The 15,404-nt window shown below is 38.9% G+C and overlaps 1 protein-coding gene across 1 annotated transcript; it reads right to left on the bottom strand.

Annotated features, from left to right (window-relative positions):
• Positions 1-4,828: 4,828 nt before the first annotated feature.
• LOC117462963 (GTPase IMAP family member 4-like) lies at positions 4,829-11,490 on the bottom strand. The gene is made up of 2 exons (XM_034105339.2): positions 11,421-11,490; positions 4,829-5,828 (listed from the first exon to the last, which is right to left on the bottom strand). Exons 1-2 carry the CDS (start codon positions 11,443-11,445, stop codon positions 5,017-5,019), a joined length of 837 nt encoding a protein of 278 aa, XP_033961230.1. The 5' UTR covers positions 11,446-11,490; the 3' UTR covers positions 4,829-5,016.
• Between the last annotated feature and the right edge of the window lie 3,914 nt (positions 11,491-15,404).

Below are 15,404 nucleotides of genomic sequence, written 5' to 3'. Positions count from 1 at the left end.
TATAATTATTTTGTAATTGTAATGTTTTTTTTTTTATTTCAACAGTGAGCTACAAAGACAATCAGATTATGAATGAACAGTATGAAGTTCATCAATATTGAAATATATGTTATTATCAAAATAATATTGAACTGTTACAAAACGTAGTGCAACTGTAGAAGCTTGCTCTGTTGTCTCACTGACATAATCACTTTTACCACGTTTTTTCAGACAATATTGAGAGATAAATAGTAGCAGTTCTCACTATGTGTTAAATATCCTTGCCTTCAATACATTAAAAGCTGACGAAGTCATATTGCTTGTTAATATCTAAATGTAACCTTTTGCATGGAAAAGACCCTCAACTTCACTGATGTGTAGGTGATCTAGTATTTAGTATTGTTTATTGGAATGTATATCAGTGTATTCAAGTCAATACTTCATTTATTTAAACCAATATCTTTCAGTAAGAATAGAGTCTTTGTACCTGTGCTGAAGTTCACTGCTGTGAGGAGTCCAGTGCTGTCCCTCACTCTCTGGTCCAGCCTGTCTGCATCACCTGGACACCCAAACAGATATATATGTAAAGAACCATGTGTACAAACAATATAACTGATTACCTTCTGTTGAACATGTTGGATTGTGTATTGTCCGAGTCAGGGTCCTTTTTATTTTACTGTAACTTTGGAAGTTTTGTTACCAATGCTTACTGTTGATTTGATACCCATTTGGTAATGCAATTAATAAAAACAACAAGGTTTGGGTTCGTTCTTCAGATGACTGTGACGTTAATGTGTAAGCTCGATAATGAACTCCAGCTCAACCAACCATATTGTAATATCTAAGTAATCATCTTGAGATATGACATTAATAATTGTAATATACACACATCTTATTGTGAGGTTCATTTCACATACACTACTTCGACGTTAGCTTGTCTACATACTTGAGCATAGCCAATTTAAATTAACCTTAGCGATGCATACAGTTCCTACCTACATAATAAAATATATCTCTAAATTACAAGGATGACCTTATTTTTCTAACCTCAAACAGAAGCCGTTTGTTCTACAGTATTATCCCACTTAACGCTTAACACTTGTCTATTTCGTTTTCAACCTTTATATATACACAGTCTATGATTTTAACTTGGAGGCTACTATTAGCATCGTTAGCACCGATGTAGCTACCACTCGCTTACACGCTAACCCAAGCCTTAAAATTCATTACCTAGCTGATTAAAATCATTAACACATACATAAAGTACTTGAATTTCACTTACCGCAAAACCGCATTAATGCACTGTCGGTTTTAACCGCAGAGCGAGTCACAGTAGTCCGATATATAAGCATGAAGAACAAACAACAACGGCCGGCTTCAAGTTGTGTTCCCTGGATGAACTGAGCAGGCAGAGTCCCTGTAGCTAGCTTCACGGAGCAGCTAGCAGAGAGACAAGAAGCTAGCAGCAGCAGTCACTTGACAGAGCTGTCACTCAATGTGACCACGCCCTAATATATGCAAAAAGTTTAAGACCCAGTGGCGAGCCGTCAGGGCTCTCTAGGCCCTCTGTGAGGGTCTAAGATATTCTAAAAAAATAATATTTGAAAACATTAAAAAAATATATATTTATAGGCTATATATCTTTTTTTTTTTGTTACATTTTTCATTAGTTTTACCAAAATAACTTGATTTAATTGTATTTAAAATAATATTTCCAAAGAAATAAATCCTTCGAATCTGCCTGTTCAGTTTCTGTTGGAATGTGAAGGGTTAAATGCCGTCCATGCGAGTTACTGTGAAGACGGGAGAGCTTGTTGGTCCCTCTCTACTGTACATTCACAGAGGGCCCGCTATAGTAACTCAATGAGAGAGTAATGTCAAAAGACAGTACAATTGACCAATAATATCTTCCCTTTAAATGGGCGGGCTTTATTTTATGACAAGTTCCGCCCGCTGTGAGGTCTATGCAAGTGGTGCAGTGACGCGTCCTAAAACACGGAAGTAAGCTGCGCTCGGGTTCCTTCCATGGATGTAGGTTCCCTCGACAGAAAGCAATGGGATGTCTCCAGAGGGTTTTGGAAAATAGCTGGAAATAAGGTCTGTGGAAAACGAACCTGTTAGATAAATGCACGTCTTGTTCAGCCGGATAATATCCACATGTCTATCCTACTTTTATTATTTTTGAATCATAAATCTAATCGATAGATTTATGATCGATAGATTTATGATTAGCATAAGTTTGTTCATGATGGCTCACTTCAGTGATCGTGATGACATCGTTGCGAAATTATTAACCATTAGTCATTTTCAAGATTGAGTTACAATGATAAACTGGAGTGGCAAAGGATCAGCTGCATGACCCGCAAGTGCTTCATCCAAAAGGACAGGAGGATGGACTTTGTGTTTATGTGATTTGATCATCAAAGGTAGGCCTAAGTCATTTTCAATGCGGGCCGCCGTGCCGACTTAATTCATTTGTAATTGTTACTTGGCTGTGGGTGCCCTGTCATGATAGGTGTTTATATAAATGGTGTTGTTCTGTGTGGTAGAGGGTCGCTGTCATTGATGCGTTTTGCACACCGGGTTTTGATATTCCGCTGAAGTATACGCTGTGACGTAATATCTCTTCTTTTTTTTCGAGGGAAGGGGGCGGGGGGTCAGAGGGCCTAGGTATAAAAGTCACGGCTCGCCACTGTTAAGACCTACTATAAATAAAAGGGTTGCATTAGAAAACAATTCACTCACAGATTCATAATCATGAAGGTGGAACCTAACTATATTCATAATATTATTTATTGCATCCAGGGGTAGAAACATGTTTTTTTCTGCTGTAAAATTGGGCATTTTAACATGGGGTCTATGGAAATTGCTCCTTTCTGCAGTCATCGCCTATCGGACAATATATGAACTGCAGTGTGTGGCACTTCAGTATTGGCATCCCGGCTCTTCCCCAGAGTTTGCCGCTTGGTTATAACCAGGGAACGCCTTGAAATCCCCCTCTCAGAGCCGGTTTGTGAAGTATTGAGAGAACAATGTTGGATATTTTTCAATCATTCTACTGGTCTAGTGTTACAAACTGCAGCATTTTATTAAATGGGTGGCAGTGGCTCAGTCTGTAGTGCCTTGGAATTGGGACAGAAACGTCAACGGTTCACTTCCTGCACAAGTGCCCATGAGCAAGCCATTAAATGACTTACACCATTTAATTTAATTTAATCGTTTAATTACATCAAGTTTTGTTAATACATTTTGGTTCTGTCATGTTTCTGAAATAAGTTGAAAATACTTTTCACCTTTAGATAAATGCTCTTCTCTAAAAAGTCAAACATTTTTCCTCAAACCCTTATCATGCTTAAAACAAAGATAAATAGTTCCATGATAACTTATCCCTTTAGATACATGTGTTGATGCAACTGCTTGGCTGTGTTTTCAGAAGATGTGTCATGCTACCAACACATGTATTTACCAGATGTTCCTTAAAGTACCTCTCCAAAGCTGTAGTGATTTGTTGTCCAAACCAATTAAAAAGTTAAGTTATTATTGAGATAATTAAGGAGTTTAAGGTATTTTCTGGATATAAAGATCAATAATGGAAAATCCTTCAAGTTACCTCAATTTAAAACGCTCAGATTTAGCACACATTCATTTCCAGTTTGTTTTTTAATGGGCTCAGGCATTATTTCTTATTTTTTATGATGACATGACATTTTTTTATTTAGATCCAGTTGTGAATAATACTGTGATTTCTATTAAGATAGACCCTTAAAACCCTCTTTAATTAAACAACAAAAGCACATAGCACACTCAATGTGAAGTCAACCGTCTTTTATTATGGCACATTATTGATCACCTGATGTTTGTCTTTACACATTAAGATGTGTTCCAACCTTTTCATATTGAATTACAAAATTCATTGCATACATACATTTTAACCTTTCATTTTACAAAAGCCAACATTACGTCAGTTACAGGAAAGCCAAAGAAAAGGTATCCGTATAACATTTTAAAAGCATTAATTCATGATAATTCTACTTTTTTCTTGTAAAAGCAAAAGCTATCGAAGAACAAATTCAATTCAATTCAAAACCTTTATTTATCCAGGTAAAATCCCATTGAGATCAATGATCTCTTTTTCAAGGGAGACCTGCAGCAGTAGGTTCCACAAGAAGACATAAAAACATAAACAAACGAACAACAAAAAGACATCATATGGAAAAATGTACAGGGATTACAATTTACATATCTAACCACATGTACAGGTACCAACAGCATCTGATTGGTAGCATCCAACCAAGCTTTAAAAACATTTAGTGGTACTAGCTTGGTAATTTTCCATTCTTTTTGCAGACTGTTCCATGTTAGTGGAGCTGCCACATCTAAAACCTTTCTTCCCTAAGACAGTCCTAGCACTTGGCACATTTAATAAAACCACAGCATGCGATCTCAGGCAAATACGTACTTTCATTCGCCGAGAGATCAGGGAGCAGATAGAAGATGGTATATCCAACATGGCTTTGTAGATGAAGTTTGTAATAGTTTACCTTACATTATAGTTAAGAATGGTAACATCTTGGTTCTTGACAATCTGTGCCCCTGATAATATTTAATTGCAACTCACCACTGAAATAACTGATATTACTATAAATCACATCAAACAACAACATCTGCAAGGTGACTGAAGATCAACAAGGAGGTATTCCAGAGGGTCAGACTGTATCATCAACGCCAAAAAAACAAAGATTTCACACCTTGTGCCACAGCGGAAAAAAGGTCGTCAAACCATGAAGCGTTGTCCTCTGCATCCTTCCTGGCCCTCCTTCCCTCCTCTTCTCTCATTCCCCTCTTTTCCTCCTCCATTTCCCTTTTATGAGCTTCTCTCACCCTTTCCCCCTCTTCTTTTATTCTGCTCCTCTCCTCCTCTGTTGATCTTTTGCTAGCTTCTCTCAGCCTTTCCTCTCTTCTCTTAATATCCTCATCCCCTCCTCCATTTTTTTTTGCTGGCTGCTTTTTGCTTTTCCTGCTTTTCTCTTTTTCTCCTCATCTCTCCTCCATTTCTCTTTCACGAGCTTCTATCTGCCTTTCGGACCTCTCCCTATACTCATTGATTTTTTGTAATTGTTCCTCATTCTTTTTATCTAATCTCTTTTTAATTTCCTCTTCCTTTTTGCGTATTTCCTCTTCTCTCTCTTCAAGGATTCTCTGTTTTTCCTCTTCTAGCTCCCTCTCTGCCTCCTGGAACATTTCATTAGTGTAATGGCTTCCTCCGTTCTTCTCTGTTATATTTCTGATCTTGTCGAGCAGCTCTCTGACCTGAGAACGATCCTTCAGGTTATTATTGAAGACGTGGCACTGCCCGTTACATCTGGCCACAAGTTCCTGTAGCTCTTCACTTTCCTTCAAGAACTCTTCAATAGTTTGGTCTTCAAGCAGATCTCCGTGGGTAAAGATAACCATGCTGTATCTGTCTGCTTGCTCTCCAAAGATTTCCTGAATCTTCTGCACTGTCTGTTTTTCTTCATTTGTGAATCTGCCCAGTCTGATGACGACCAGGAAGACATGGGGTCCAGGAGCAGCAAAAGCAACGCTCTTACCAACATCTTTTCTGGTTTTCTCTTCATCAATCTTGGTGTCAAACAGACCTGGAGTGTCAATAACCTTAACTCTTTGTCCATCAACCCCACCAAAGGCATTAGAACAGTTTACAGTCATGGATTTAGCAGAGAACTTTGATTCAAAGTGCTTTTTTCCCAGAATGGTGTTTCCTGTGGCGCTCTTTCCAACTCCGGTCTTCCCCACCAACACAATCCGGAATACCTCGTTATTGTATGTGTTTGATTTTGATCGGAGGTCTGAAAAAAATGAAGAAATATTTAGCAATCTAGGTATTTATAAAATGGTTCAACTACCAAATGAACAATGTTGACAGAGAGGGGGGTGGGCTCAAGATGGTTTAATAATCTAGAATATGTGTAGAAATTATGTCATTCAATTGATGTTTTTCATTTATTCCTGTAGATGCTATTGGCACCTGACGTATTAAAATGACGTGTTATAGCAGAAAGGTTAGTATAGCGTATTTCTGGTATATTCATTTTAATGTCATCTAATATGTGTGGTTTTATATATTCCTGTGTGTTGAATTTGAAGGGACAAAGTACATTTTTTCCTCTTAATTATAGAGAAGTTTTTTATATATTCCTGAAACAATGTCCCCTTTTTAGTAAAAGTAGAGCGCAATAGTCTTTTCTTCCACTTTTATGTAATCAAAAGGTTTTTTTTTTTGGCTATTTGTGAGTAGGTAAGGTGCAGTGCAATCTGTGATTTCTGCCGTGAGTAAAAAGATTACCCGTGGATGAGTATTTTTCAGAAAGTCAGTAGAAGAGGCATGGGAGTCTCTTTGCTAATCATCAATGGTATTTGCAAATTAACAGTAGATGTACCCATGTTAATTGAATTGGTAAGAGATCAGAGGAACTCCAAGAGAGGGGCTTCCTCAGACCTAATACAATTAAAGTCTTGTTAGTTAGTGGTTCATATCCAGCATGTATTAGCTAAGAAACGATAACAATGTTGGTGCGTAGCTGCATATGGGAAAATGTATGTGCGCTCCTGTGCAGACGTTAGTTAATTGGATAATTCATATCCTGCAAGACTCCTAGAGAGGCCATGGGATAATGGTCGTTCTGAATTTATCAATACATGTATTTCTGTTAAGTGAGCTAACTTCGAGGTTAGAGGATGTCGTGCGTGCTAAATTGCCACAACATGTTGGAGTAATTGGCTTAAATATATGTGTGTGCTTAATTACTCTGTATCAAGTAGGAGCAGGTTTCATGGCAGGAAACATCCTTATTTAGACACACACGCACAAACACACACACACACGCACTGTAAGGAGAGGGAGCGAATCAGATGGAGTCAACGGCTGCTGAGTCATTGCCTAGAGTCCCGCCCAGAAGTGAAACCGACCAATGGAAAACTGCCAACTCACTGGCTAGCTCGCCCAGAAATGAAACCGACCAATGGAAAACTGCCAACTCACTGGCTTGCTCGCCCAGAAGTGAACTCGCCAATAACAAATAGCTAAGGAGAAGCATCCGACACAACCCCTCCCACAGAATTTGTATTTAAGCTATAACATTCTTATGCTCTGCACTCTCTTCCTGACTGACTGTCGTGGTACGTATATCACACGGTGGTAGGAATTGAGCCCGGAGCACTCTGTATTTGGTACTGTTGCAGAGTCTTCTGTATTGTGTATTGTTATTTTCTACCAGTAAAACAGATTATTGTTTAACTTCTATCCTGGTGCTTTGAGTTCCTTCTTTTGTAAATTTGACTAGCTCATCATCATCAGTCATCAAGGGACGGTGCGGAGCAGAGGTGAACCTTCCATATGGGCATAGATATGTCTCATAATTATTTGTGTGAACATAAAAATAATTTGTGTGTAAATATGTGATTTGTAAATGTAAAACACCATCCACAAATGCATTTAAAATATTTGCAAACTCACAAGTACATTTGCAAGTGTAAAACGGATCTGCAAATACGCAAAATATTTTCACAAATAACAAAATATCTGTGAATCTCTTTAACATTTACAACTTTCGATCAAAAATGCGCTTGCGGATCTCAAATCTCTGCTCGTGGATCTCACATTTCTGCTTGTGGATCGTCTTTTTACACACACGGAATTTTGAGACATATTTTCCGCCGGTCTCCGCTAAAATGTACTCGTGTCACTCGGTTATTTTCGGAAACCACGTGATTGACCGCTGATGACGACATTTCCGCATGATTTCAAAGTAAGAGCATGATGGTTTGTTTAATGCTCTGTTTTTTATGTTCACACAAATAATTATGAGACATATCTATGCCCATACTTCCACCACCGCAATTGGGTGGTGCTCCAACACACCATAGAAAGCACTTATTAGGTGGTGATAAAGGTTAGTGGGTCTGCCAATCATGATGAACACAAATACTGAAATTAAATGAAAATAAATGGTTAATCTTGCCTGGATGTTGACTTCTTAACTTCCTGTGTACAACCTGAACTGACATGGTGCAGCAGTGGCCTCTAGCTGTACGTTTATTTTAATGAGAAAACATTTTTGACAAATAGTCACTACAACAGTTAGTTTCTATCTTTCATACTTCTACAAATTAAGCACATTTGGGCCTAAAAAACTTTTAAGTATATAAGTTGCCTTTAGCTTATAATCATGAGCCCAAACAACCTTCTGACTGGCTACCCCTAAATATGTAGTCTTGTGCAACCCTGTCTCCTAAAAATTACGTTCCCACAGAACTAAACTGCATTTCTACCATTACGTTTAGCAAGAAACTTATTTTCTCCCACGTTACGTTCGTTATAAACGTCTCTCAAATACGTTTATTTTCTACATATCTTCTAGAATATATTTTCTCCCACGTTACGTTTCTATGAACGATCTTAATACGTTTATTTTCTACATATCTTTTCCATTTATTGTCTTGCTTATAATAATGATAATAGTCATTTATAAATATCATTTAGAGCACACCTTTGAACTCGACAATCGGGCTCGATATATGGTAAATTAAAATCAGATCCCTATAAAGTATATTCATTACTCGTTATTCTCTACTAATAGCTAATTAAAAACTGTATAATGGCTATTTTGCACATCCCTTTCAAGATTTCAAAATTGTTTGAAGGTGTATTGATCATACACAACTTGGGGTTCGCAGGTTCCTCAACAGAGCATTACAGACATCTATCAATATGTGTGTACTGTATACCTCCACCATTAAGTTGTCATATTCTGCACATTTCTTATTCTATCTATATACATAGAGTATAATTAATGTGTATAATATAAGTTAAATGAAGTGCTTCAACATAGTTAACATTGCAGGAAAGCAATACATTAGACGTTAAGTACTTTGTCAGGCTTAATATATCTATCTGTAGATAGATACCCCCAAAGCTTTTTTCTTATTTGAAAGAAGACCTTAACCTAAAGTATTCTTTAATGTGTTAATAAAGGTAATTCGTTTTCTTTTTCTGTTTACATATCCTCCTATTAATTTCTTTGTACATCCGGCACTAAACTGTTTTATTGTAGAGATCACTTACAGTATCTTCTTGACTTTTTATATTCTATATTTCTATCATTGACCTTCTACTTTCCCCCTATGAAAGTATGTACTCTTAATATTTTTTTTCATCAAATACATTATTCAACAAAAATAATTCAATAACGTGCTTTAACCACTAGGCGGTGCACACAAGGTACACGCATACTCATAACTTTGAATTATTAGTGTAGGACACTTATGTATGTATAACATCTGAAGATGTGTAGGTTTTATTCATTCATGTCTGTATGCAATTTACTCGGCGCGAGTTTGGGGACTTTTCATGTGAACGTGACGTATCAGTAATGCATGACGCAGCAGACCCAACGTTTCGTTGCTCTGATTGGCTGTAGGTCTATTCAAATTGCATATCGGAGGCATTTTGATCTGACCGCGGCCCGCGCTGATATTATAACGGCAGATAATTTTCACACCTTTAGTGTATAACACTCCCCCACTACTTAGACTATTCCTTGCACCCCTCTAGCATAGCCCGAATGGTCTCAACCATATTGCGTCAGTAACGTGCACTTGTTGTTACAGCAGGACACCACCGGTAGATTTTCGCAATCCGTGTTCTCAACATGCTTACTTTAACATAATTTGTCATGGTCGGGCTAAGGTAGGGCTAAGCCATTTCTTGGTATGGCTGTAGCCTACCCCAGCCATACCCTGGCGCCGCCACTGCTCATCAGGGCTCTATAAATAAAGAACTACGGCAGATGTGTAATATTTAATGCAGCCGAACCGTGTATTACAATGTCGTTATGTGATGACTTCCAAAGAGAAAAGCAAGAAACACTCTGAATTAGGTATTATTTTATTTTTCGTTTTCGGATATCATATCTTATTAACACCATATCCCAGCGTGCATTGCGGCTAAAACATCCAATAAACGAGCTTCAAGCTGAGGATCTTGGGTAATCAGTTCGGTGGGTTTGTGGTGTGTATCGCTCGAAATGTCCCGTCTGTTTGACTTTATTTACGGCTAAAAAGCGCAAGATTATAGAATTAAACGAATAAATAAAAACAAGGATAATTATGTGTTATTGTTGAGTAAATAACAGTGTGTTATTTAGAAAAGAATAACAAATTAGAAGGAAAAGATAAAAATACAGATTTCAGTATTTTGAGGCTCTTAGCCCCATTTATTTTCCTCACAGACGGGAAAAAAAAGTCAGACATTATACGATTTAAAATAAAAACAAATAAATAAAAAGATAAAACACTGGCATGTAATTTACGTTAGAATAAGAATTAGGTTTTGAATAATAGATGAGAGTAAAATCTACGTCACTTTACAGCCCCGCCCCTTTTGGGGAAACCAACGCTGTCATTTGAACGGTGATCAAGCCTGAAGCCACAGAGATCTCCTGTTACTGTCCTTTCTTCTTAGAGGAAGTACAGAAACACGTAACTCTGGATTTGTTGTAATGTTTGAGGAGCAATAACCGACACAGTAGCTTTTGTCATGTTAATAAACTATTATTTTCTGCCTCGCTCATGAGAGCAACAGCTGGCGAAATTACAGCCTCGCCTACTGATTTTAATTAACCATATATCAAGCCCGATTCTCGATTTCAAATGTGTGATCTAAAATTGATATTGATATACTTTATTAATCCCCGTGGGGGAAATTGTTTCTCTGCATTTGACCATCCTAGTGTTGGGAGCAGTGTGCTGCCATTTTGAAACGGCGCCCGGGGAGGCAGTGTAGGGAACGGTGCCTTGCTCAGGGACACCTCGGTACACCTCGGTAGCACTTGGTCTTGCCGGGACTTGAACTGGGACCTTCCAGTTGCCAAGCCAAGTCCCTATGGACTCCGCTACCACCGCCCAAAAAATGATATTTATAAATGATTATTATCATTATTATAAGCAAGACAACAAATGGCAAAGATATGTAGAAAATAAACGTATTTGAGATACGTTCATAACAACGTAACGTGGGAGAAAATATGTTTCTAGAAGATATGTAAAAATAAACGTATTTGAGATACGTTCATAACGAACGTAACGTGGGAGAAAATACGTTTCTAGCTAAACGTAATTGAGAATGCAGTTTAGTTCTGTGGGAACGTAATTTTTAGGAGACAGGGTTGTCTTGTGAAGAATGTAATGCAAGCAAGTAAAAGCAGTGTCGCATTCGCAAAATCAACCAGGCTCTTAAAATGCTTGGAATATAAGAAATATACATTTGTATTAACTGTTTTGATCTGTTCATTATTAGGAAATATATCAAGCTACATATCCATCTATGAATATCTATTTAGATAAATTGCAATCATCATTAACAATAAAATGTATTCACTTACCATTTCGGGCAAATTTGCTGGCCATAGTTGGTTCTGGAGGGAGGAGCTGGTCTGCTGCTGAGCTGAGGAAGTGAAGTTAGTCTGCAACATCACTTCCTTAAATACAGACTGCATGCAGCTAACCACACCCACACACTGCTGACATCACAGTCTGAAGTTCAGCTCCAGTGGGATGATTTATAGATTGAAAAGTATAAATCCTTCCCTTAATAAACAGAACAAGGGGAAATACAGCCTCATGTGTTCAGATTTTTTTTTAATTGAACAGATTATATATTTTAAATATAAGCCCTCAATGCTCTTTACATACACATTTACCCATTCACACACATTCATAGAGGCAGAGGCTGCCATGCAAGGTGCTCAGGGAGACTAACATTCACACACACTCACACACGCTGGCCATACCAATGTGTGGTTAAGTATCTTGCCCAAGGTCCCATGGACATGTAGAGACATGTACATTTTATTTAGAGTTTGACTGCACCTTCAGCAGTCTGCAGCTCTCAAAGTGTTTTAAAAGAAACATGGACAGTTGGCTTCAGCATTCGGCATAATCGTGATTTAATCTAATCTGGCTTCATATTATTAAAAGCAACACGAGCATCAACCCGACGCAGTCCGCCATTGTTGTGGTTGTGAGCGGCTGGGAACACAACTGGGACTAAAAAGGAGAACCAGTTCAGAACCAGAAAAGCACGGAGCTAGAACTGGTTTAGTGGGAAGGGGCATGGATGTGTTTAAACTGCCATCTCTTTCCCCGTTAGGTTTTCACGTTCATGTGATATGATTTTATTGCACTTCTTATTCAGGGTCTCAAATGATTGACACCGTTATATTTCCCATTAGAATGTATTTTCCTTTCACTTTTAGATAACTGCCCTCAGTAACCTGCTCTCCGCTCCCTTCAACATTATACAATAATGCCCTCTGTTCTTCTAAATCCCACAACAACCTGCAGACTGTAGTCAGCACTTGACTGTAGCTTTTCAGTCTCTGTTCATGACAGAATGTCAATTATGCTGCAATCACAATCTTGGAAACTTTCAAAACCTTCAGCAGGGCTTTGAAAATAAACAGTTGTGTTTCACTTCCTTTGGAGATGTACACCGTTGAATCCTCATACAAACTTCCCCCATTTCTCGCAATGGTGGTTCAAGTGGAGTTCTTCCCAGGCTTCAGTCTTCCCCTACATCACAATCCTGAGCACCTCATGATTGTTTTTGATATTAGAAATGTCAATGCACAAATGGGATTTATTTTCAGACACTGACACACAGTCTGATTCAGGATATAGCATAATCAGTGGCGTAACAAGGTTGTGATTGGCCCCAGTGATAATATTGTTTTGGGGCCCATCACCCCAGATATAAGCGCACGCTGATGCGCTCACACACGCACGGACATACCATCAAACCACTCAGAAGCACCACATTGTAGGCATCAACAACAGCCTGCCTGGCCTCAGACCACCACAGACTGACAACGGCACAGCGAACTAAGAAGAGATTCCCCACTGTTTCCTGATGTTGGTCTCTGGGGAATGGGCCGGTAGGCCCTACATAGACCAGTTGCTATAATATAGCTTTTGATCTTGACGTCAGGGGGTCTCAATAGCGCCATAGAGTCCCCTATCGGTTGGGGCCCTTGGGGGAACTGTTGGACCACCACCGGGTACAGCCAAATCCAGCCTCTCCTACTGACTGGCTGGAGAAGAAGGTCGCACAGCCACGGCCACGGATACAGCTTCACTTGTGGAGCTAGATGGCAATGATGGTGGTGAGGCAGGTGAGCTATCCTTTGCCTCCGGCACCGGCTGCCGCTGCACGTCAGCATTGCTAATGATAGCGGCTCGATTTCGAGGACGATATATGACACAAAAAAACGGTCTAATTTTGTCTGTTTAGCTGTTACATCTCCTTGTTCTCTCTTTTTCTTTCTCTTTTGAGCGCCGCTCTTGTGCTTTGGTTTTCTGTACATTATGAATGCAAGCTATTAGATTTAATATAATATTTTATAATGCTGCCGAACTTGCTGCTGCTAGCTACAGTACAGTACTGGTTGATTAAACGGTTCGCTCGTCACGCAAGGTATCACATGACATGAAAGGGAGCAAGTTCATTGGACAGACAAATTACAAATTAATTTAGGTTGCTTGGTTACTTTGAAGACTGCGTGAACCGGTCAATGCCATTGGGGCATGGGCCCCTGGCCGTCTCTGGGCTCCGGTGCGTTGCACCGTCGATAGTTACGCCACTGAGCATAATTGAGATTAAACTGACCATCTTCATTTATGTACTTGGATGTCTTTCCCCTCTAGGCTATCACGTTCATGTGATATGATTTTATTCAACCTCTTATTTAGGGACTCAAATGATTGACACCCTTACATTTCCCATTAGAATGTATTTTCCTTTCACTTTTAGATAACTGCCCTCAGTAAACCCTGCTCCCCCTTCCCTTCAGCATTTACAAGAAATGCCCCTGTTCTTCTAAATGCAACAAAAATGTGCAGACTGTAGTCAGCACTTTGAATTGCAGCTCAAGTGGAGCTCTTACTAGCTTCAGTCTTCCCCACCATCACATCCGGAGCACTTCACCATTCTACGTATCTGTTATCTGACGAGAAGGTTGAAAGATAAACTATTTATAAAAATTGGGAATTTTTGAAAATTTCAATGCAAAAGTAGGATTTTATGTTCAGACACATATTCCAGGTTAATGCAATTTCAGAAGCTACTTTTAATTGACTGATCCACACTTTTACAACAGCCTGATCTTTGTCAAAGTGGTTTTAAAAGAAAATGGAAAGGCTGGCTAGAGTCAAATAGTCAAAAAATCTGCCCCCTATCGTCTATTCCTTGACCTCTGTGTGAAACGTCACGGGGTTAAGGAATAGTGGATAGGAGAATTCAAAACGATTTAGGAGAAGAGACTGCGGTGCTTTGAGAATCCGACTGCACTTTCAATATACGACGTATTTATGATGCGCCAGCGGACGTCATGAATGTGCGTCTGCTGCTGTGGGGAAACTCTTTTTTCATACAGCGGACCACATGGATGTATAATAAGAACGACGGACTACTGTAAACACATCTAGAGACTTTGCACCGTGCTCTGATGCTGTTCTTTTATGCTTTATGAACGTGGACAACAGAGAGACAAATATTTTTCATGAACGAGGTTGTAATTGAAATAAAAAAGGAAAGTGGCTCGTCATCCTCACCCTTTGGTCCACATTAATACAAATGATCCCAATATGTATGATGTTATGAAAAGATCTTTAAATAAATACAAATGTATTTATTATAAACGTTAGTCCTTAACATCTATCACTGTGTAAATAACCATTAAACATGTTTTAAAAGTTGAACAAACCCCACAAAGCTCAGTAAAGACTGTGAAATGTTGACTTTATTTGATCATTTCAGTAAAAACTAACGTTCATATTTCTCTTTTTGATTATAAAACTGATGACCGTTCAAAACAAAGCACTTTGGCAAGTTGCCACCTACCTTTTAAAATGCTTAATAAGCACCGTAACTTTCATGATATCATTTCTCGGTCATAATCGGTTGTTTCCGGGAACGGCCGAATGTTGTGTCACGGGAAATTACGGCCGCAAGGCATTGTGGGGCAGCATTTTCTCCTTTCCTTTCGTAAAGCAAGGTCCAATGTTACCTAAGCTAAAGCAGGTTATAACCATAGACTGTATATATACATGGACGTCACCCATAGGATTCTGCAGAGTTGCCGTGAAGCCCTTAGTAGGCGGAGTTGGCCACTAACGGCTCGACAGTGACGTCAGAGTTCAACTCCCGCCTGCTCCAAATAAGGGCAAAGATGCGGGACCTCCTGCCACCGAGCTGGAGCTAGCTGAAGCTACCAAGCTAAGCTAACATGCTCCCCATCTGCACACTGCCATCGCATTTTACGTTTGTAAGGTAAGCGGACATGAAACTATTCAGCAAAACTATAAATAAT

The sequence above is a fragment of the Pseudochaenichthys georgianus genome, chromosome 17 (genome assembly GCF_902827115.2).
Source record: "Pseudochaenichthys georgianus chromosome 17, fPseGeo1.2, whole genome shotgun sequence".
Taxonomy (NCBI): domain Eukaryota; kingdom Metazoa; phylum Chordata; class Actinopteri; order Perciformes; family Channichthyidae; genus Pseudochaenichthys; species Pseudochaenichthys georgianus.
The sequence above is the reverse complement of the archived record's forward strand: the minus strand, read 5'-3'. Positions and strand labels throughout refer to the sequence as shown.

Excerpts from the sequence above, each read along its gene's own strand:
- LOC117462963 (XM_034105339.2), bottom strand. The coding sequence starts at position 11,445 with ATGGCCAGCAAATTTGCCCGAAATG. Across the intron at positions 5,829-11,420 it reads CAGCAAATTTGCCCGAAATG|ACCTCCGATCAAAATCAAAC; the intron begins GTAAGTGAATAC and ends CATTTTTTTCAG.